The following is a 25,719-nucleotide window of genomic DNA, read 5'->3' on the forward strand; positions in this document are numbered from 1 at the left end:
GATATGGGTATCAAATGAAAGGTGTTAATGAGTATTTTAAAAGGGAGTGGGCCTTAGTTATATAGGTGATAGATATCGCCATAAAGGTGGACGAGGGGTGACTCTATAATTTGTTTGTACGATATGGGTATCAAAAGAAAGGTGTTAATGAGTATTTTAAAAGGGCCTGGGCCTTAGTTATATAGGTGATAGATATCGCCATAAAGGTGGACTAGGGGTGACTCTATAATATGTTTGTACGATATGGGTATCAAAAGAAAGGTGTTAATGAGTATTTTAAAAAGGAGTGGGCCTTAGTTCTATATGTGGACGCCTTTTCGAGATATCACCATAAACGTGGACCAGGGGTGACTCTAGAATTTGTTTGTACGATATGGGTATCAAACGAAAGGTGTTAATGAGTATTTTAAAAGGCCCTGGGCCTTAGTTATATAGGTGATAGATATCGCCATAAAGGTGGACCAGGGGTGACTCCATAATTTGTTTGTACGAAATGGGTATCAAAACAAAGGTGTTAATGAGTATTTTAAAAAGGAGTGGGCGTTAGTTCTATATGCCGCCTTTTCGAGATATCGACATAAAGGTGGACCAGGGGTGACTCTAGAATTTGTTTGTACGATAAGGGTATCAAACGAAAGGTGTTAATGAGTATTTTAAAAGGGCCTGGGCCTTAGTTATATAGGTGATAGATATCGCCACAAAGGTGGGCCAGGGGTGACTCTATAATTTTTTGTACGACATGGGTATCAAAAGAAAGGTGTTAATGAGTATTTTAAAAGCAGTGGGCCTTAGTTCTATATGTGGACGCCTTTTCGGGATATCGCCGTAAACGTGGACCAGAGGTGACTCTAGAATGCGTTTGTACAATATGGGTATCAAATGAAAGGTGTTAATGAGTATTTTAAAAGGGCGTGGGTCTTAGTTCTATAGGTGGACGCCTTTTCGAGATATCGCCATAAAGGTGGACCAGGGGTGACTCTAGAATTTGTTTGTACGATATGGGTATCAAATGAAAGGTGTTAATGAGTATTTTAAAAAGGAGTGGGCCTTAGTTCTATATGTGGACGCTTTTTCGAGATATCGCCATAAACGTGGACCAGGGGTGACTCTAGAATGTGTTTGTACGATATGGGTATCAAATTAAAGGTATTAATGAGGGTTTTAAAAGGGAGTGGCCCATAGTTGTATATGTGAAGACGTTTTCCAGATATCGACCAAAATGGGGACCAGGGTGATCCAGAACATCATCTGTCGGATACCGTTAATTTATTTATATATGTAATACCACGAACAGTATTCCTTCCAAGATTCCAAGGGCTTTTGATTTCGCCCTGCAAAACTTTTTCATTTTCTTCTACTTAATATGGTAGGTTTCACACCCATTTTACCAAGTTTTTTTCTAAAGTTATATTTTGCATCAATAGACCAATACAATTACCATGTTTCATCCCTTTTTTCGTATTTGGTATATAATTATGGCATTTTTTTCATTTTTCGTAATTTTCGATATCGAAAAAGTGGGCGTGGTCTTAGTCGGATTCCGGCCATTTTTTACACTAATACAAAGTGAGTTCAGATAAGTACGTGAACTGAGTTTAGTAAAGATATATCGATTTTTGCTCAAGTTATCGTGTTAACGGCCGAGCCCTTTTTCCCAGAAAACAGTTATCATCCTAGAATCTAAGCCTCTACCAAATTTCACAAGGATTGGTAGTTTTTTGTTCGACTTATGGCATTAAAAGTATCCTATACAAATTAAATGAAAAAGGGCGGAGCCATGCCCATTTTGAAATTTTCTTTTATTTTTGTATTTTGTTGCACAATATCATTACTATAGTTGTATGTTGACGTAATTTACTTATATACTGTAAAGATATTAACTTTTCTTTTAAAATTTGAATTAAAAAATTTTTTTTTTAAAAAGTGGGCGTGGTCGTTCTCCGATTTTGCTAATTTTTATTAAGCAGACGTATAGTGATACAAGTAACGTTCCTGCCAAATTTCATCATGATATCTTCAACGACTGCCAAATTACAGCTTGCAAAACTTCTAAATTACCTTCTTTTAAAAGTGGGCGGTACCACGTCCATTGTCCAAAATTTTCCTAGTATTCAGTTCTGCGTCATAAGTTCAACTCACCTACAAATTTTCATCGCTTAATCCGTATTTGGTAATGAATTATCGCACTTTTTAAATTTTTCGAAATTTTCGATATCGAAAAAGTAGGTGTGGTTATTGTCCGATATCGTTCATTTTAAATAGCGATCTGAGATGAGTGCCCAGGCACCTACATCCCAAATTTCATCAAGATACCTCAAAAGTTACTCAAGTTATCGTCTTAACGGACAGACGGACGGACGGACGGACATGGCTCAATCGAATTTTTTTCGATACTGACGATTTTGATATATGGAAGTCTACATCTATCTCGATTCCTTTATACCTGTGCAACCAACCGTTATCCAATTAAACTTAATATACTCTGTGAGCTCTGCTCAACTGAGTATAAAAAGTATGCATTAAAATGGAGATTGAACATAATGATCCAAATAATTTTTACCACAGCTTCTTCCTCAGTTTTGGCAATATTAATCGCCTGTTGCATTTCCGCTACTGAATAATTTGGCAAAACATCAAGAGAAAACCTCGACGGGGGGGCTCAACTTTTTTAAAATTTCCTCCAATATTTTTTTGTAATTTCTATGTTTATATTTCACTTGTTTACCTTTATAGAAACATTTAAATTAGACCACGTAACTCTTTCTCTGACTACATAAGAATGACAAATTCTATTATTTTGAGAAAATCAATCAGTTATTTTAAAAAACAGTTATTTTCGATGGATTTATTATATTTGACGCAAATATCCCACTTTGCTCCAAAAAAAACAGAAAGGGAACACATATAACGGTTTAAAAGGCAAGGATCGCATTCTGCTCCCAGAAATATGATAGGAGATCACACACTAATGTGCTGCTCTATAGTTGATCCCCTGTTGTTAAAAAGATCGCTTTATTCCTGTTCATCAAGGGAGCGCTCTAGATATTTTCTACTGGGAATATGCGCTGATTATTGCTGTGAACACATAAGTATATGCGCTTCGCTCACAACTCCCATCTATAAACATTTATTTGTTTTCTTTGCTGTTTTTATTGTTATTACTGGCGTCCGCCGTGATGGTATCGTGCTCCGTCATCCTCACCGAAGTTCCAGGGTTCACGCCCCGGACAAAAAAACATCAAAATTTTGGAAAACAAGTTTTTTAAATTATACTTAAGAAACTTTTCCTAAGCGGAGTCGCCCCTCGGCAGTGTTTGGCAAGCACTCCGGGTATATTTCTGCCATGAAACGCTCTCAGTGCTTTGCAGATGCCGTTCGGAGTAGGCATGAAGCAGATAGGTTTCGTCCCGCCAATTTGTAGGAAAAATTAAAACAAGCACGTTGCAAATTGCAAGAGAAGCTCGACCCAAAATCTCTTCGTAGGTTATCGCATCTTACATTTTTTTTTTATTTCCTAGCGGCATTTAATTCAAGAGGGTTAAAATAGCCTATAGAACGGTTTCACAATTTCAAAAAAAAAAATAATTCATAAGTACTGCAAATAACTACGAGGCTGGAAATCCGGACGAGGTATCGCATAATGAGTTATAAAGAACTTCTTCAACACTTAACGTATTTTGCGCAGATCCGGAAGTTAACAAATACTAAAAACTGCCAGGTCAATGTAATATTTTTCAGATGGAAGTAGTGGCTGATTTAAACGGCCGTTGTAGTGTGGTGGTAGCTTGCTACGCTTATACCGAAGGGCTTCACCTCCCGAGCAAAGCCAAATCGAAAATTTAAAAAAAGTCGTCCCACCTTCTTCGTTGATTTGGCAAACATTCATGTTGTAAGAAATGTCAGATACCATACGGTTTTGTATTGCACACATGTTTTTAAATGATAAAATAATACTCTCTCTTCATTGTCACTATCGTGCGACATGATCGTCATTTTCCTAATAAATATATGCATCAGAAATAAAAAATAACCTGGCGATAAATGACGCCAATTGGGTCCACCAAGGGGATCAAATCTTTCTCCACCTGGCTCTCCCAAACAGTGGAGCCCTTTTCATTCTCTGCTTTCGAATACGACTGTCAATAGAACCCCAAGCGGGTAAGGGGGTTAGAATATACCCGCAGTAGGTATGCCTGTGGTAAGAGGTGATTAAAATACAAAATATATTCAAGTGGTTGTGTAGCGCAATAATTTCAGGTTGCCATAGGTTCTCCAAACCCAATTGTCAACCTCGCCTATGATTAACAGCCGAGGCTTTGGCGAACCCGAACTCCTCATGGATGTAGGGGTGGGAGGGCGGTATGGCTTAGAAGGTCGCATGTGGTCATACCAAATCGTTTCTGAGATGGTTGGGCTTTGTACCATAACATACCGGATCTGCAAAGGACCATCAACATCCATAATTGTCACCAAAGCCTTCGGGGAGTGTCCTTATCGCTACAACAACAACTGTCAATAGAAACGTATGCATGTTTTTTTGTAAAAACTCCAGAAATGGCAAGCCGTAAGGAAAGTGAAAATACCACATTGCACTTAACCTATTTTCGCTACGAAACTAAGGTAATAACAATTCTACGAAGCAATTGCACTTTAGTGTTCATCTAATATTTATGTGCATACAAGCATATGACAGCTTTTACAAAAGCAAACTTCAAATACTAAGATTAAACTTAACTTGATGACTCAACTTTTATACTTCTTACTGCAATAAAACTAATCATACTCAATGAACTCTTATTATTTTGTCTCCTCTAAATCTTTCTTTATTGGGACCAGATTTCACTCAAATATTTCGTTATGTGTCAACTTCAACTCTGCATATGCGTATATACATACATCAGCGAGCGCTAACATCGTAGTGACAATTTTTATCGAATTTCGTAAAATAAATTCTTATTTTTTGATTTTCCATAATTTAAGAAAAAACCTCTACTAAGCTTATAACTGAAACTATGCAAACAAAACTCAAAAATTGAGTACTCAGCTCCCGAGAAGCTAGCTGATGAAGATGTGAAATTCAGAAACAAGTCCTAGTAACCATCGCCATTCGCAAGCTTTGTAATTTTTCTCTAATATCAATAACAAACAATTGTATGAGGCAATATGAAAATGTCTCGCTAATTAAATACAGATAATAATATTGATATAATAGTGAACAGCGGACGTAATGCTTATAAAAGCAATGATATTAACCCAAGCTAAGCTACGAAGCTCTTGGAGCACGCCTATTTGAGGCCAATGGACTCCTAAACTGCTTAACCGATTTTTAATTTCTTTTGCATCCCCGGGTGGAGTGATCTAACTTGAAATATAGGATAGGTTATATCTCAGTTTATAGCCGCAATATTATTTTATTGCAATTTTTTTAAATGTTTATATGTATTAATAAAATCTTACGTATACGCACCGGCACTCACATTTTCACGTGGTGTGGATATACTTCCGTGTAATTGGTTGGTGTTTAATTAAACAACGTGCTTATCAATAAAAAATATTATAGCGAATGATATCAAGTATAGCACATCACCAGGACCGGCGAGAGGGGGCCGGGGTTTTTGAGGGGGCCCGCGTATTAAGGTACTAAGACATTTTTTTTTAATTCAGGAGAGTCTTAATTGTTCCATGTGCAATTTTTAAGCCGAATTTCAAAAGCGACGAAAATCTGCATTTTGTTTTAATATTATAGTAAAGTGTGAAAAATAAAAATCTATATACATATATAGAAAGAAAGGCTAAATGTGTGTTAGTTGGTCGCCGGTGTTTGAAAAGATGCGTTGGTCGATTTTGTTCAAACTTTCACCCAAGTTGCGTAAACCTCACGCGGTGGTTACTACATAGGTTTGGTTGCGATCGACGTACAGGGTCTCGATATATAGGCCGAAACGTGGACCCGAGTACCCCTAGAATCTGTTTATAGAATATGGATAACAAATGAAAGCTGTTGATGAGTGCTTTAGTAGAGGGTAAGTTCATACTCCTGGGTGACTAGGGTCTCGAGATATAGGCCAAAACGTGGGCCAGTGAATGCCTGGACAGTGTTTATACAATATGGATATCAAATGAGAGCTGTTGATGAGTGCTTTAGTACAGAGTAATATATTATCCAGAGACGGACTGGGACTGGGATTAGGGCTAGGACTGGGACTGAGACTCGGAGTGGGACTGGGACTGGGACTGGAATAAAATACTTACCACCCTCTGGGACAGGCAATAAGGGATGCAGAAGAATGAGAAGGAATTGAGAGAATAGAAAAGAGAGAAAGAGATTGAGAAAGAGATAGAATGAGGCGAAAATGGAGATAGATGAAGCGAAAAATACGGAGGGAGGAGTGAATAAAAGGATTAGGAAAAAGTGAAGAGGGGGGAAGGGCAGAGTCAGACGGATGCAGATAGGCCATTTTTAGGGCAGGACAACGTCTGCTGGGTCTTCTAGTACTATTATAAAGTATGAATGTTTTATACTTCGAGTTCTATATTCAGCTCCCGAGAGGTTAGCTGATGACAAAGTAATATTCAGTCCTAGTAACCATCGCCGTTTGTAAATTTTATAAATTTGTCTAATATCAATAAATATCAAAAAGGTTTCGAAAATTAAAGAATTTTTAATTTATTTAATAATTTTGGAAAACCGTAAACAATATCACATCAGCATGCACAAGATGAGAGCTGTTTCGATTATATACCTAGTAAATCTTTTCAAAACTTCTTATCGAGCGAGTGTGATTTAGAGCGCGCACTTCCACGATTGTTGTTCTGCCACGTCATGCCTTTAAGAGTTCGAATCCCATTTCCATGAAAAAAGGCTTTGAAAAGATTAACTAGTTGTAATCAAAACAGCTGTCGCCTTGTCCGTCCTGATAACATGTTGTTTAAAGTTTTCCCATATTCTTAAATAGATTAAAATTTGCTTCAAACAAGTGCTTTCATACATTTAAATTATACAAATAAAATATGCTTCCTAAGGGTTTTTTGAGTAAATTGTTTTATCAACCAATGAATTTTAGTCTTACAATATACAAGTTACTAGCAGACCCGGCAGATGTTGTTCTGCTCTAAATTTGGCCTATCTGCATACATTTTAATAAGCTTTTTCCGTTTACCTCTGCTCTACCCCTCTACACTTTTTCTTAATCTTTTTATTCACTCCTCCCTCCGTCTTTTTCGCTTCATCTCCATCTTCGTCTCATTCTATCTCTTTCTCAGTCTCCTTCTCTATTTTCTCTCCTCTCAAGTTTTTCTCCTTCTTCTTCATCTCTTATTGCCAGTCCCAGAGGGTGGTATGTATTTTGCTCCAGTCCCATTCCGAGTCTCAGTCCAAGTCCCACTCCGAGTCTCAGTCTCAGTCCCAGTCCTAGTCCTAATCCCAGTCCAAGTCCGTCTCTGGTATACTTCCCGGAAAAAAGCATCATAAATAGTAATATAGGCAAATTTATATACGAAATGTCAGGCATATCGAAAAGGACGTATGTAAATAGGTATGTGGGTATTATTAATTCTTGTCTTTATTTCGGCTTCGCATGCATATTTATCAGTTTTGCCAGGTTGTTGCGACTAAATCGGATATCAGAATGAACTTTAGAGCTCTCAGCTTTCATTTGATATACATAATACACACACATTTTAGGGGTATCCGGGTCCATGTTTTGGCCTATATCTCGAGGCCGTAGTCACTCAGCGGTGTAAAACTTACTCTGTATTATAGCACACATCAACAGCTTCAATTTGATACCCATAATGTAAAAACACATTCTACGTGTATACGGGTCCACGTTTTGGGCTATATCTCGAGACCCTAGCCTCTCAGTTGTATGAAAATTATCCTGTACTATAGCACTCATCAACAGTTTTCATTTGATATCCATATTGTATAAACACATTCTAGGGGTACCCGGGTCCACGTTTTGGGCTATATCTCGAGACCCTAGCCTCCCAGTTGTATGGAAATTATCCTGTACTATAGCACTCATCAACAGCTTTCATTTGATATCCATATTGTATAAACACATTCTAGGGGTAACCGGTCCCACGTTTTGGGCTATATCTCGAGACCCTAGCCTCCCAGTTTTATGAAAATTATCCTGTACTATAGCACTCATCAACAGTTTTCATTTGATATCCATATTGTATAAACACATTCTAGGGGTGCCCGGGTCCACGTTTTGGGCTATATCTCGAGACCCTAGCCTCCCAGTTGTATGAAAATTATCCTGTACTATAGCACTCATCAGCAGTTTTCATTTGAAATCCATATTGTATAAACACATTCTAGGGGTAACCGGGTCCACGTTTTGGGCTATATCTCGAGACCCTAGCCTCCCAGTTGTATGAAAATTATCCTGTACTATAGCACTCATCAAGAGTTTTCATTTGATATCCATATTGTATAAACACATTCTAGGGGTAACCGGGTCCACGTTTTGGGCTATATCTCGAGACCCTAGCCTCCCAGTTGTATGAAAATTATCCTGTACTATAGCACTCATCAACAGTTTTCATTTGATATCCATATTGTATAAACACATTCTAGGGGTAACCGGGTCCACGTTTTGGGCTATATCTCGAGACCCTAGCCTCCCAGTTGTATGAAAATTATCCTGTACTATAGCACTCATCAACAGTTTTCATTTGATATCCATATTGTATAAACACATTCTAGGGGTACCCGGGTCCACGTTTTGGGCTACATCTCGAAACCCTAGCCTCCCAGTTGTATGAAAATTATCCTGTACTATAGCACTCATCAACAGTTTTCATTTGATATCCATATTGTATAAACACATTCTAGGGGTACCCGGGTCCACGTTTTGGGCTATATCTCGAGACCCTATCCTCCCAGTTGTATGAAAATTATCCTGTACTATAGCACTCATCAACTGTTTTCATTTGATATCCATATTGTATAAACATATTCTAGGGGTACCCGGGTCCACGTTTTGGGCTATATCTCGAGACCCTATCCTCCCAGTTGTATGAAAATTATCCTGTACTATAGCACTCATCAACTGTTTTCATTTGATATCCATATTGTATAAACATATTCTAGGGGTAACCGGGTCCACGTTTTGGGCTATATCTCGAGACCCTAGCCTCCCAGTTGTATGAAAATTATCCTGTACTATAGCACTCATCAACAGTTTTCATTTGATATCCGGGTCCATGTTTTGATCTCAAGACCCTAGACACATAGCGAAAAAAAGGTAGACGTTGGCCGATTTTCAGACTTACCCAATATGCTCACAAAATTTCATGAGAATCGGTTTAGCTGTTTCGGAGGAGTTCAGCCTCTAAAACCGTGACAGAAGGATTTTATATATTAGATCAGTCTATCAAAATTCTCATACCTTTTTAACAATTTTTTTTTCAGAAGCGTTTTTCAGATTGCCTTCCATACAAATAAAATAAAATATGCAAAGCCCATAAGAAACAAAAATTCAAAAGTCAATACGAATTTTGGGGGACTTATACGTAAGGCCAAAATTTATCGTGCTACCAAAATGCATTATCGAAAAGATTTAGAAAACCATTAATAAAAAATCGGAATTTTCGCAAATTTTCTCGAATTTTCAAATATTTTAGAACTTTTTTTTATTTAATAATTTGGGAAAAATTTAAACAACGTGACATCGGGACGTACAAGGCGACAGCTGTTTCGATTATACCTTGTAAAACTCTTCATATTTTCTCCCGTGAGTGGGATTTGAACCTGAACTCCTACGATGGTTGAAGTGTTACAAACGCATTCAGCCACGTTATGCATTAGTTGTTGTTTTGTTTGAAACGTTTCAGTTACTGTCTTAACATATTTTTTCTAAATCGTCATAGATATATAAAATACCCGAACTTTGAATTATCTTGCCACTGATATTTTCGTGACCGCTGCTGTAAATGTGCTTTACTTACATAGTTTGTATCAAAATTTTACTTCAATGGTCGTCAACGGTAATAAAAGTAAGCACCAAAGATGTTTACTACTTTTTGCTGACAACCACAGAATAGTGAAAAGGAAATCATTGAAAAAGTATGTGTACAACGACAAAGTTGAAATGCACTTTGAGACAATAACAGTTACTGTATGAGGTGTGAAATAAGTTTTAGTGCTTGCTAAGTGTAAATGATTGGAGATACGTACATATGTATGTGTGCACGTAACAACTTACCATAATAACCGGACATGTCCATTGGCACCACCTGTATGAGACGATAACTTTTTATTAGTTCGTGTAGGAAACGTTGGGCCAAATAGAAGAGCAGGACAAGATGCGGATTATCGGTGAGTACACCTTCACTGACAGCACTGAAATGAGAAAAGGGATTGTTAAATGTATGTGAGAGATTTTGCGGGAAAACAGAATTTTATGCGCATTTCTATGTGAAGTACGATCGAACGAGCTTAAAAATACAGAAAAAAGTTTACAAATCGATCGGAACCCAATATATATAAAAAAAAAAATAAATATTTTAATTAATAAGGAATTTTTATTGGTGGTATGAGATGTCTTACATAAAACTTCGCCTCATAGCTTCTATAGGTTAGGTTCGGTTAGGTTAGGGTGGCTGCCCGAGGGCACACTTAGGCCCGTTGCGGTACCACGAAAAACACCGTTACCTTTCCTCTTCGAACCATTTTGAGGACCTGATGAAAGCTACCAGGTCCTTGACGTCATGCTCCAAAACTTTGCATAGATTATCAAGAAATGGAGCTCCCAGAAAGCGCTGCCGTGCTCCGCTTAGTGCTGGGCAGTTGCAAATGAGGTGAACCACCGTTTCCTCCTCCTCATCCTCTTTACAGCTCCTACAGCAACTACGATAAGGAACACCTAACCTTTCTGCATGCCTACCTATGAGGTTAGTGCCCCCACAAGTATGGAAATTGTATCCATTCTTACGTTGTACACGTGACGGGATCTTTTAGGATCCCATTTAGGCCAGGTTTCTTTCGATGTTCGACACCCCGGTGTTTGTAGCCATCTTTTGTCGGCTTGACGGTAGATGTGCTCTTTTAGCATTAGCTTGCATGTGGACAGGGGCATACCTAAGCGCTCTTGTCCAGGAAGAACCTGCCTGGTTGTATCCTGCCTAGCGAGTTCATCTGCAATGCAGTTTCCCTAGATATCCCTATGTCCAGGGACCCATGTGAGGTGTACACGGTTCTGTTGAGCCATCTCTTGAAGAGATCGGCGCCAGTTTAGTGCTAGTTCAGAACTGAACGAGTGGGAGCCAAGAGACTTTATGGCAGCTTGGCTGTCGCTGAAGATAAAAATTTCTTTGCCGACATTGTATGTCCCTATCCGAAGCCTCAGCTAGCCATTATGGCTACAACCTCTGCCTGGAATACACTGCTGTGGTCGGGTAGTCTGAATGAGAGCTGGAGGTCAAGTTCCCTTGAGTATACTCTACCTCCAACTCTACCGTTTAGCTTGGAGCCGTCCGTTTATATGGAAATGCTGCTATCCATAGCAAGGCACTTATCTGACTCCGTCCAGGCATCCCTGCTGGGGATGTTTATCTTAAAGTTGGTTTCCGCAACTGTTGTGGTCGCACAGCGATCCGTGCTAGGAGGAAGAAAACTGTATTTGTTTAGTATACTTGAGTGTCCTGTGGTCTTGTTGTTCCAACACGACAACTCCCTTAGACGCGGGGCTGACGTTGCCGCTGCTCGATGACCAACTAGATCCAATGGAAGGATGTCAAGAATGACCTGAAGGGCTTCACTAGAAGTTGTTTTTAGAGCCCCGCTTATGCTTATGATGCTGGATCTGCGGACTTTACCTAACATGTTTAGGTTTGACGCCTTGCTCAAGGCTGGCCACCATACGATTAGCCCATACAGCAGTATGGGTCGGATAATCGCGGTATAAATCCATCTGCATATGTTGGGGGTGAGTCCCCATTTTTTGCCAATGGCTTTTTTACACGAATATAATGCAGTGTACGCTTTCTTTTGTCGCTGAATAACATTGTCCTTCCAGTTCAGCTTTTTGTCTAAAACTACGCCTAGAAATGTGGCCTTATCTGCCAGGCTTAGGCGCACCCCATTTAGTTCTGGTAGGTTTAACGATGGTATTTTGTATCGTTTGCTATATAAGACAAGCTCAACTTTATCGGAATTGACACTGAGTCCACATCGGGAAGCCCACAGGGAAACCTCTCACAATGCCACCTGCATCAAGTCGCATAAAGTTTGAGGGAACTTGGCTCTGTAGACAATCGCTAGGTCAGCTAAGTCAACTAGTATCTCTTAATAGCGAGTTTACCGTTAGGTTCCATAGTAGAGGGGAAATGACACCACCTTGGGGCGTGCCCCTTGCAACAAATCGTGTTATATCAACCTTGCCCAGTTAGGAAAGCACTTTCCTTCCCCCGAGCAGTAGCTATAAATTTATTAATACTTAGAAAATTTTTTCTTATTACTAAGCCCGTAAACCGATTTAAATCGAAAATCTATGGAGTATAACCAAAATAAAGTGTTTTTAGGATAAGTTGTCTGCATTAAATATTTTGCTAAATACCGATGAAGATAGTAAATGCTTAGCACAAAGCAATCTATGGAGTATCCTTTTAAATAACCTTTGGCAAAATTTATTGCAATGTTTTCAAATTAAAAACGCTGCGTAGAACAAGAAAAAAAGTTGAAGAAAGCGTAAGTAGCCAAATTGATTGCTTCATCAAAGCAAAGTGAGGAAATAATTAAGCATAAATAAATAAGAAGCACCTAAAGGAAAAAGCCAATTAGAAGACATAACGGAAAAGGGAGTAAAAATTGAAAAATGAATATAATTAGTGAACAACCATTCAAGCAACGCAATTGCCCTTCGGCCACAAGTAGAGCAGCGTAAAGGATCTAGTACAGCGGGAAAAGGAAATTAAACGCGTAAAGGAAATAATAATAACAAAAATCGACTAAGAAGTCTAAAATTAATGAATTTTAATATGTTCATGTTAAAGTATAAAAATCGATAACTTTTCTATAACAAATTGATCACTTTTTATAAACGATTCAATACTTTTGAAAAATTAATCGATAACTTTTTGATAACAATTCTGTTAAATCGGGGATGAACAAAAAAGTGCAAGGGTCAAAGCCCCTCTTGGATTCCGTAAACGTGGAACGAGGTGAGCTGGTCCTTAAAATCATCTATTTCACACATATCTACTCGTCCAACAACAATTAATTACACTGGAATCTTATGCAGGGATATGGACAGGACCGTATGAGTATGTTCATTCTTTTAAAAAAAAAATGTACATGGATATGAAAACACTCACCTGGATTGTCGGTGATAAAAAAAGTCCGATTGCACGGCGTACTATGGCGCCTTTTGAGTTTTTTATTTGCAAAAATCATAACTTTTGAACTAATGAGGATATTTTAAAGATGTATACTGCACCTAAAAGCTAATTATATAAACTTTGGACAATTTAAAATACAGGGTGCCAGAGTAACAGGGTGCTCCAAAATAATTCGTCAAAATTGAAAAATTGTAGAGAAACCAAAAAAAATTTTTTTTTGTTAAAAGCTGAAGGACTAACTTTGAAATGTTTTTATGAGGATGTATTTGAACATGAAATCAGATAAACTTGTGATTTGTATGAAGGAGTGTGGGTCTACCTACTTATGATTAAAAGTTTTGTCTTAGTGGCAAAGTTATCAATCTCCACCAAACTTGATGGACGCACTACTTCTTTTAAGATGTTATCTATATATATAAAATTCAAACTATGTATGTATGTATGTAGGTATAGATCGAGATGCGTCCTAAACGGATCGACCGATCTTGTACAACCCACTAGAAATCTTCCAGAGATGGTCATAGGCTAAAAATTATTTCGATATATAAAAGGGGCGTGGCACCTGCCACACAAATGGAATTTTTGATAATGGATAACTCTGGAGGTATTCATGCTAGAAGATTGAAATTCAGTAAGGAGTTATATGAGACCAATCCCTCACACCACCAAGAAAATGTGGAGTGAGGGAGAAGGGGGCGTTGCACCTCCCATACAAATGGAATATATCATACTGATTACCTCTGGATGTAATAATGGTATGATAGTGAAAATTGGTAAGGAGCTATATGAGGTTAAGTCCTAATACCTCCAGTAAAATGTGGAATTAGGGACAAGGGGACGTGGCACCTTCCCTACAAATGGGGTTTTTCAGAACTATGGCTGCCGTCCAAACTTAGGTTATTATAACAGCTAAAGTTTGACTACAGAGTTGTTTGGCTGTTATTCCTTTTCGATGTTTAGTAATCTTCCGCCGTTAAATTTTTTTGTTCATTTCAGTCTATCCGCATCTCCTATCTATATATATATAAAGTTAAAATTATGAATGTTTGTATGTAGGTATAAATCGGGTTGCGTCCTAAACGGATTGGCCGATCACAACTAAATTTGAATCACCCACTAGAAATCTTCCAAAGATGGGCATAGGCTAAACATATCTTCAATATAAAAAAAGGAGGTGGCACCTGTTTACTCTCTTTAGAAATGAGAGAGGGCATTTTGGCGGAAATACTTCAGCAGCAGCTTTTGCTAAACAACTTCTTGAAATTAATTATGGCAAAATTCCTATTTCTATACTAACAGATTTGATTTCTTTTCCTGCAAGTTTTTGAGAATTTATAACATCACGTGGAGCTTTAATATCTAATGTTTCTTCCAACTATTGAATCTATCTTTACAAACTATAAATTGCTTTGAGAAAAGGCATTTTAGGCACATTAAAATGAGGATGTTAATATCACTAGAATCAAGACAACTTATCACGCTATTAACAGAGTCGTGGAAGAGTCCCAAGCTGTGCATATCCGATTGAGTTTATTAGCTCTTTTGAACCATCAGAAATTGCTCCTCATTAAAAAAGGGCCCATAATATCATAATATTTATGCTTCGTTATTTCGATTCTCCACGCTTAAGTAGTGGGACAAGGCTTTTCATCACAAATCTTTTACGGATGTCATTGAAGCAATTCATTTTATCAGAGAATTTCGAAAACAACAAAGTTTAAAACCAAGTATTCCATTGATACAGATAGATTTGTCTTTTCAATTTTAAATGCCTCAAATTTCCTATCCCTATCAATGAAGCTCAACGACGATCATTAGATGCGAATCAAGAGATTGATGAGCGCAATACAAACCTTTATAGCTCCAAAACTTCTGCAACTCAATTGTCAACCTCACCTACGCGAGGGGAATCCTGTTACAAATCTAATTATATCATACTACAACAGTCATTATCTGAAGCAGAAATCAATCTTACTAACTCATGTTTTAGCCATGGCCGGTTACGCGTAGCTTGCAGAAACGTGTGGTTAAACCCACGGGCATAAGCTAGTACTCTTATAAAAGTGAAATATATACACTAGGGGATAAGTATGTAAACATTGCTTGAAAATTTATTGTATAAATGTACTTACATATTTTTGAAAAATTCAAAAACCAAATATTTTATTAATACTTAACTAAAAAAAAAATTATTAAAAGTTGCTCAATATTATTGTATTTGAGCCACAGATGAACAATAATAAATTTTTGAGCACTGCCCACTTATTATAAACAGTTTTATCTTAATAACCGCTTTACCAATTTTATTGATTTCTGTAAAAATTTTTTACTTTTCTGATAGCCAAAGCTTTACATAAAGGATGCTTCAAAACTCATATTAAAATTTAATAAATTTTTAAAAGACGTAAAAACGAAAATAACGAAATAACTGTATTATTTATAATAAATAATAAGATTGATTGCTATAATTGACTCCTTTTTTTTCAATAAAATAACAAAACTAAGTACTAAATAATTTTTTTTGTTGTGATAGAAAAAGGTGGATAATTTATTTAATCCTAACGTAGTCTTCGTCACTTGAAAATATGTCTAACAAGGAAACCATTTCTGAGCTATATGTGTCTGTAAGATCTTTTTGTGATCTTAAATCCCTCATTTATGATATGACTGGATCAGAAGAGAGGTCTTCTTTTTGTTAAACTCGTGAGATTTTGCAAGCATTAGTACTTCTATATCTTTTGTAGTCCTTGTTTTTAGATTTTTGAGCTTCTTCAGACAATTCTCCTAATGGTAAACACTGGTATTATATTAAATTTTTCCATAGGATAAAATTTTATGTACCGTTGGTGTGAGCTTTTTCTGAGGATACTTTTGAAGCAGCAGCTCTGCATTTTTCGATGCATATTCTCCAAATTTAGGTCCATTAGCTTTTTCATGGCAATTTCAAATATTTAGAATTACTCCCAGTTACTCGACTCCAGTAATCATTTTCAAAAAATCTTCTTGAGGAGTTACCATCATTTGTATTTCCGTATCCATACTTTGGACAGTCAAATCTAAGGCCAATCTCTTTATAGAATGCAATTTTTTGGATCCTGTTTTGTTTCTCCTTACATGTTGTATTGTCGTCGAAAACTTCTCCCTGTTGTGGTAGTGTATAAGCCAGTTTCAAAACGAATTCCATGTACCTTATCCTCGCATGCAAAGGAGATATTCCACACTCATAATTTAGTTCGTAAATAATTGAATCATCAAGATTTTCAAAGTCTTTTTGACTCTTCTTACAGATTGGACATTTCAATGTAGATGATGTGTGTGTTAGTAAGTTCAAAACTTTTCCATCGACCATTGTTAGAAGAAAATCATGCTTTATGGTAATAACATTCACGTCTTCATTTCAATTATTGTTGGTGCTAATTTTGCGATTTGCTTTTCTATATCACTCACTATAGCTTTTCTGAGCTCCGAAGACTCCTTCTCAGATTTAAATAATATCAGCCCGCACAATTTAACTGATGACGGCCGTGGATTATTCTGAAGCTTTACTTTTACTTTACTGCTGTCCACCCGGTCATGAAAAGCTTTAGCGACTTTTTAAGTTTAGAGGTGGTCTTTATAATAATTCCGAAATCGATATTTTTTTCTTTGTATTTTATCTGTAAGATATCCTATAGATCTCGTAGTTCGTAATCATTTCAAAATTTATCAACAAAAATTCAAACTTATTTCTGGGTAGTAGTGTGTGACGAGTTTCTTCAAAATTTTAGTAAAAATTCAAATATTTGTGGATTTTGTTTTATGTTTTTTTTTGTACCAAATTTGATTAGGTCACTTTTTAGCGTTGTCTTCTGGCTAGATGAACATATTTTTAAGCCTATAAAACTTCATAGATCGAATTCATTTCAAAATTTATCAATACAAATTCAAACTTATCACAGTGTGCGACGAGTTTTCTTCAAAATTTAAATAAAAATTCCAATATTTGTGGATAAAGCTTAAAGTGTAAAATTTCGTCTGGCCAGACGACAACGTTAAGATGTGTTGAATTTATACACCGCTAATCGGAGGGTTAAACGGAGGGGAACAATCGAAGCCATAAACATATTACCATCTGTAATTTTCCATCGTCTACATTTATTTTTTGTTTATATGCGCTTTGTCCTGATGATCCGCCACAGCCCCATTTATTTATCAATGTTAGGCTTTTTGGCAGTGATTTCAACTTTTCTTCAGAAACACTTTTGAAGAGTCGTATAGACGTATGATCCCTTAAGTTTTGGAGCTCAACTTCAGCTGATACTTCGGTCAATTTGGCTCTTGGAGGAATTGCTTCTTTCTTGGATTGAGATATTTGTTTGTATCCAGGGAAAAGATCGGCATTATGTTGCAATAATGACTCACGCAATATATTATATTTATCCTTCTATAACCCGAGATCTATAAACAGCGCCAAAGACTCTGCAGGAGTTTATCTCCTAGGTAGCGCATTTGGGGGTGTGGGAATGCTGTTTTTGATCCTTCTCAGTCGCACTGGACTTGCTAAACCAACTGCTCCTATGATATTAGACTTGGTGTTTTCTTCGCCCTTTTTATATTTAATAGCCAATGTTTCTGAAAGATGAGTCGTGGCGATAGTTCTGTATAATCTGACAGCTTCCATTTCCTTGTGTATGTCGAACATTCTTCTATGGGTTTTGTTTGTCTTCCTCTAATTCAATTGGTTGATGTGCTAGGCATTTCTTCGTACAAAAAACAGCTAGCCAGCTAACCAGCTTTCATGCTTACATAGAAACCTTGAAGTAGAATGACCGACTGCTTCCCATTTTCTTTGTATTGAAATGTAGAGGAAGCCAATTCTTTATTTCAAGTCTTCGTCTTCTTTGTTGCATGCTTCGTTTGGTATCTCTGTCATAATAGCCTCAACGAACTCCGCCTTTATCTTTGAAGCTTTGAACACCTCAAATAGAATGGAGTTTTCTAGAGACATATTAAAATTTGCCATCGAGTATATCTTACTAAAAAAATATGTGATCTATATTTATGTTTATTTAAATAAAAAGAATACTTTATTCTTCTAATGGAAATTGGTCGATAAAGAACCGATAACTCAACAATGTTGTTGTTGCTGTATGTCCTTTTGATGATGTTGATGGTCCTTTGCCGGATATATAACCGGTATGTCCCGGTAACAAATAACTCAACAATAAATCTATAATTCGTATAGATATCGTCGATAACACACCTATAGCAACTCAGCGACAACTCGTCGATATGAAATTAAAATCCGTAACTCGTCTTCAACAATCCTATTACTCATCAATAACAAATTAATAACATGCCGTCCGGTTTCGTTTCCGGCTTCAGTTTTTCTTCTTATTTATCCTTTACTTTTACTACAATGTTTTAATCATAAAAGCTTTATAAACCTAATATCTTATTTTTAAGAATATGGGAATAAACCTCCCTCTCCCCATTCTCAGAAAAATATAAATTTCTGAATTTTTTACACCAAACATTGCACTAATTAAGGTGAGGCACTGCGTGAATTTATGTAAATACTGATCTTATTAATAGTGCCTTAATATAAGGGGCGGATTGAAAGAATCCAAAATGTAAGCCTAAACGTAGCCTCTGCAAGTTGCATGCTAAAATGGGAAATATAGAATGTAAGCGTAAGAATTGATATGCGCGAAATCAGACGGCACATTAAGTTTAAAGCAAGGTATGTTATCAAAAAGTTATCGATTTTTTTAAACAATTTATAGAGTTGTTATGTATTCATTTATCATCAAAAAATCATCAAAAAATTGTCAATATGTTATCGAAAAAATTCGGATTATTTAGAATATTTTGATCGAAAATTTATCGATATATTGGTAAAAAGTTATATATTGGTAAAAAGTTGCCGGTTTTGGTATTGGAGTGCTATCAATTTGTGCTAGCGGTGTGTTACAGAATTGTTATTTATCGATATAATATTGAAAAATTATCAGATATTAAAGTATATCGATTTGTTGTCGATGACTCGATAGTTTGTTATGAAACAGACACTCATAAAACATTAAAAAATCAATGACACTTCGATAACACGTATATAGCAAGCCGATAAGAAACCAAAACCACCCTGTGACTGGGCGATAACAAGCCGTAAACAAGTCTATAACCCGGCTATAATAATTGAATAAGACGTATATAGGACTAACTTTTCGGCATCGGTTTCAACCAATTCGAAGCTGACGAAGCTCTTCTCAAAGAGCGCAAGATTATTTGATTCTGGTAAAGTTACCTCTGCTGCAAGGTAAACAATTTTAGTTTATTTTTTAAACCTAGCAAAATTTACTGCAAATTTAAAGTTTTTTTTTACATCGTTTAAAAACACTAAATAGTCTTAAGTAATTTTTTAGATATCTTGGTTTTAGTTTTAGTTTAAAATTAAAAACAAAAAGTTTTACCCCGTACGACTTTTTCTAACTTTTTTTTCTATATTATTTACTAAGCCAAAATTTTTAATAATTTGGGTTTAAATTTTAGTGCAGAAGTTTGAAAAATGGAAATTTTCTGGACTAAAACTTAAACCAAAATTTCAGTCTGCATTTAAAACCAAAAAAACGTTGGTCATATATGTAGGCGTTTTATATAGCTGTCTCCATTTAAGACAGCAGAGAAGTTTTCCCCTCTATATTCATAAGAGAGCTCAATAAACATATTATAAAGTATTTATTTCATCATTGAGCTTATTTTTTTTAGTCACATTTTGTTTCCGTATACATTTTTAAGTGTCCTTGCAACTTACTTTTCTTACATTTTCATGCAGCCTTTTTCAAGCATACAAATTACAAATTAATTTCTTATACTCCGCAGTGCAACACAATCTTTGTGGGATTCTGAAATCGCCATCAACATTGAACAACTGGAAACAGATTAAACTTTAAATGTTATACCGTCTTTTTCACTTACTACTTATCCGGCTTCCTTTTTAGTTTTTTTTCTGCATGGGCCATAGTGCATGCGAAACGCTAAAAGCACAGGGATTCCACTGTAGCATATACCATAAAATCAGATGAAATCGTACAATTTTTATCAAGGTCATTTATATTTTGTATGTGCTTTACTGCTGGGAGTTAAGACACAATATCGTACAAACTGAAGTGCTTCGTAACGGATATGTCTTAAAAACGGATATGTTTTAATTTTTTGTTTGTTTGTTAGTGTACGTTAAATGTAAAGTAGAAATGGGATATACATAAGACTGTTGTCAAGTAATGGTTTAGTTAACCCATCACCAATGAGAGTACAGTATATAATTATTATTATTACTAGGCCTGGAAGCACTGCGATCGTTGTGCATATCTATTGTGAGAGTACAGTGTAAAAGTGACTCGAATTTAAAACTACATAAATTTAGATTTCGCCAACATGTTACACACCATATTCCATTATTGTGTTCATGTGTTTCTCATTCTCGTCCATCGGTTGTAACTGGAACTTCTAGATGATGCACGAGAGGACTAAAGTCATGTAATATCAAAAGACTCGCACGGGCACTCTCCCGCTGCTTGACTGTCTCTTATATAACATTTACCTAAACAAATATTATAATAACAAGTAAGGAAGGCTAAGTTCGGGTGTAACCGAACAGTACATTCTCAGCTGAGAGCTTTGGAGACAAATGTTGGAGTTGAATGTTGACACAATTTACTTATATACTGTAAAGATATTAAATTTTTTGTTAAAATTTGACTTAAAAAATTTTTTTTTAAAGTGGGCGTGCTCGTCATCCGAATTTGCTAATTTTTATTTAGATCACATATAGTAGTAGGAAAACCGTTCCTGCCAAATTCCATCATGATATCTTCAACGACTGCCAAATTATAGCTTAAAAAATAAATAAATGTAATGCGCGATAACCTTCGAAGAGACCTAAGGCCGAGCTTTTCTTCCAATTTGCGTCGTGCTCCTCTTGATTTTCCCTACAAATTGGCCGGACGGGACCTACATGTTTTATGCCGACTCCGAACGCCATCTGCAAGGCAGATGAGTTTTCACTGAGAGCTTTTCATGGCAGATATACACCCGGAGCGCTTGCCAAACACCGCCGAGGGGCGACCCCGCTTAGAAAAATTTTCTTCTAATTGAAAAATCTTATTTCTAAAATTTTGATGTTGCTTTGTCCGGGGGTTGAACCCGGGGCATACGGTGTGGTTGGCGGAGCACGCTACCATCACACCACGGTGGTCGCTTTATCCCTCTTTGGTAATGAATTTTTCAGTTTCTCGAAATTTTCGATATCGAAAAAGTGGGCGTGGTTATAGTCCGATTTCGTTCATTTTAAAAAAATATCTGAGATGAGTGCCCAGAAACTTACATAACAAATTTCATTAAGATATCTCAAAATTTACTCAAGTTATCGTGCTTACGGACGTACGAACGAACGGACATGGCTAAATGGATTTCTTTTTTCGCCCAGATCATTTTGATGTATAGAAGTCTATATCTATCTCGATTAGTTTATGCCGTTACGGGGTACCGTTATGCGAACGAAATTAATATAGTATGTGAGCTCTGCTCAGCTGAGTTTAAAAACTAGAGTTGCCCGCATACTTTGTTGTGCACGAAAATTGGTTTTCCTAATCTAAATATTTAACCTCGCTTCCTGTCTTTACTATTCCCATTATCTTCTATTCCATTTTCCATTTTTCTTATAATTCTTTTCCATCCCTTATTCCATCTGTCTACCTCTCATTTTCCAAACCACACCTCAAATCCAATTTCTACTTCCCCACTCACTCCTAATTTCGCTTAACTTCACTTCACCCACTACAACTCTCACTCCCATTCCCTCTCTCACCTGAGTTTAATCATATATGGACTTTTTTTTACTAAATATCGAATACCTCTCCGTAATATACCTCCCTGCGATGTTTTTACTCTATCCTCTAGCCTCTCTCTCCTTCTATTCATATTTCATCCCTGTCTCTCCTCCATATCTCCTCGATTTATCTCTCGCCTACTTCTACTTTCTTTCCTCTCCCTCAACCTTATTATATTTTTTTTCTTCTCCTTACTTTGCTACACGTGCAGAAAGTTTTCGATGTATAAAGCTTCGTACAGAGTAAACTTGCTCGAATAGGGCTAAGGAATTTTATGATCCATATATTACCAAAACACTTTGGATCTCGTGGGTTAGACCAATTTTGGGACATGCCTTAGTAGCATGCAGTCAGCGCTATCAAGTTCACCACGATGAATTTTAATTGGCGCAATATTTACATTTCGCCCTGAGAGGCTTACCATGGCATCCACAACGAAATCGTTCTGCCTATGGCAGCCGGTAAAAGCTTACTCAGCCGTTCACACTGCAAAGTACGCAGAAATAAAAGTTTCATTATGAGAATTAAAACTATTTAAGAAACTCAACTTCTTTAAAAACTACTTCATACTAATATAATAATGAGCGCGAAGCAATTCGATCCCGTGACATTGGAATCCCGCTCAGTGTATGGGCATCAATTCACATAACTCCAATTTCCAAAATAAATCAGATTACATTATTTGTGGTGTCATATTTATATTTCGCATTTAAATAAAGTGGAGTCATGTTTCTTAACTCAGTGAGTTGCTTGGTGTCTTATTTGTAGTAAAACTGAGGGGAGTGGTGATAAATAGCATATTTTTGTTTAGCGAGACTTTGTGCGTCCTGCCTTTTAGGCCTTGGGTGTACTTTCAGCCGTAAACACTTTAAAATCTAGTTTTGAACTGCATGAGTCTTTTTGTTGTCTACGTCAGAGTTTCAAAAAGCATTGTAATAATTTTGATACCTCTGACTAGATCTTCTAGCTGAAAAAAATAGTATTGTTATCTTAAATAATGAACAAATATTCGGACAGGGAGCTTGGGCCACATCCGTTCCAACTCCCAAGCATTTGCTGCTCTTAGTCGCGTCCGATCTGACAGCATTATAAACATAGAAAACTTTAAAAGCATCATAAGGTCATCACTTTTACTGCCTACTCATCACTCAAGTCGTATGAAACTTGCAGTCAAAAAAAAAGTAATTAGCAAACATTCTAGTTCATTGACTACAATTTTGTGGTGTTATTCATACTAGTTAGGATTTAACCCTCCGATAGATTGTGTCGCCTGGCCAGACGAGAAGGCTTTATTTTCGTGAATATCTTCACTGCTACCCACCGGATCATGAAAAGCTTTAGTGACTTTTTAAGTTTAGAGGCAGTCTTTATAATAATTCCGAAATCGATATTTTTATACTCAGTTGAGCAGAGCTCACAGAGTATATTAAGTTTGATTGGATAACGGTTGGTTGTACATATATAAAGGAATCGAGATAGATATAGACTTCCATATATCAAAATAATCAGGATCGAAAAAAAATTTGATTGATCCATGTCCGTCCGTCCGTCCGTCCGTCCGTCCGTCCGTTAACACGATAACTTGAGTAAATTTCGAGGTATCTTGATAAAATTTGGTATGTAGATTCCTGAGCACTCATCTCAGATCGCTATTTAAAATGAACGATATCGGACTATAACCACGCCCACTTTTTCGATATCGAAAATTTCGAAAAACCGAAAAAGTGCGATAATTCATTACAAAAGACAGATAAAGCGACGAAACTTGATAGGTGAGTTGCACATATGACGCAGAATAGAAAACTAGTAAAAGTTTCGACAATGGGCGTGGCACCGCCCACTTTTAAAAGAAGGTAATTTAGAAGTTTTGCAAGCTGTAATTTGGCAGTCGTTGAAGATATCATGATGAACTTTGGCAGGAACGTTACTGCTATTACTATATGTACGCTTAATAAAAATTAGCAAAATCGTAGAAGGACCACGCCTACTTTTAAAAAAAAACTTTTTTTAAAGTAAAATTTTAACAAAAAATTTAATATCTTTACAGTATATAAGTAAATTATGTCAACATTCAACTCCAGTAATGATGTGGTGCAACAAAACACAAAAATAAAAGAAAATTTTAAAATGAGCGTGGCTCCGCCCTTTTTCATTTAATTTGTCTAGGATACTTTAACGCCATAATTCGAACAAAAATTAACCAATCCTTTTGAAATTTGGTAGGGGCATAGATTTTATGACGTTAACTGTTTTCTGTGAAAATGGGCGAAATTCGTTGATGCCACGCCCAGTTTTTATACACAGTCGTCCGTCTGTCCTTCCGCATGGCCGTTAACACGATAACTTGAGCAAAAATCGGCATATTTTTAATGAACTTAGTTCACATGCTTACTTGAACTCACTTTATCTTGGTATGAAAAATGAACGAAATCCGACTATGACCACGCCCACTTTTTCGATATCGAAAATTACGAGAAATGAAAAAAATACCATAATTCTATACCAAATACGAAAAAAGGGATGAAACATGGTAAGGTAATTGGATTGTTTTATTGACGCGAAATATAACTTTAGAAAAAACTTTATAAAATGGTTGTGACACCTACCATATTAAGTAGAAGAAAATGAAAAAGTTCTGCAGGGCGAAATAAAAAACCCTTAAAATCTTGGCAGGTACTACATATATAAATAAATTAGCGGTATCCAACAGATGATGTTCTGGGTCACCCTGGTCCACATTTTGGTTGATATCTGGAAAATGCCTTCACATATACAACTACCACCACTCCCTTTTTAAACTCTCATTAATACCTTTAATTTTATATCCATATCGTACAAACTTATTCTAGAGTCACCCCTGGTCCACCTTTATGGCGATATCTCGAAAAGGCGTCCCCCTATAGAACTAAGTCCCACTCCCTTTTAAAATACTCGTTAACACCTTTCTTTTGATACCCATATTGTACAAACAAATTCTCGGGTCACCCCTGGTCCACCTTTATGGCGATATCTCGAAACGGCGTCCACCTATGGAACTAAGGATTACTCCCTTTTAAAATAATCATTAACACCTTTCATTTGATACCCATATCGTACAAACGCATTCTAGAGTCAACCCTGATCCACCTTTATGGCTATATCCCTAAATGGCGTCCACCTATAAAACTATGGCCCACTCCCTCATAAAATACTCTTTAATGCCTTTCATTTGATACACATGTCATACAAACATATTCCAGGGGTTCCCTCGGTTCATTTTCCTACATGGTTATTTTCCCTTATGTTGTCACCATAGCTCTCAACTGAGTATGTAATGTTCGGTTACACCCGAACTTAACCTTCCTTACTTGTTTTCTTTTTATTTAATCTGTTTTTTTGTACCAAAGTTGATTATGTCACATTTTAGCGTTGTCGTCTGGCTAGACGAACATAGCCTATAAGACCTCATAGTTCGTATTCATTTCAAAATTTATCAATAAAAATAACAATTTTTGTTGTT

The 25,719-nt window shown here is 36.6% G+C and overlaps 1 protein-coding gene across 3 annotated transcripts in view; it reads right to left on the bottom strand.

Moving 5' to 3' along the window:
• Nucleotides 1-25,719, bottom strand: part of dcma (decima) — a 214,977-nt gene that overhangs the window by 54,455 nt on the left and 134,803 nt on the right. For all 3 annotated transcript variants that reach the window (XM_067768295.1, XM_067768294.1, XM_067768292.1), the window contains exon 3: nucleotides 10,218-10,354. In XM_067768295.1, coding sequence (XP_067624396.1) covers nucleotides 10,218-10,354 — 137 coding nt within the window. The remainder of the gene's footprint in view (nucleotides 1-10,217; nucleotides 10,355-25,719) is intronic.

The sequence above is a fragment of the Eurosta solidaginis genome, chromosome 2, assembly GCF_040869045.1.
Source record: "Eurosta solidaginis isolate ZX-2024a chromosome 2, ASM4086904v1, whole genome shotgun sequence".
In the NCBI taxonomy this organism is placed as follows: Eukaryota; Metazoa; Arthropoda; class Insecta; order Diptera; family Tephritidae; genus Eurosta; species Eurosta solidaginis.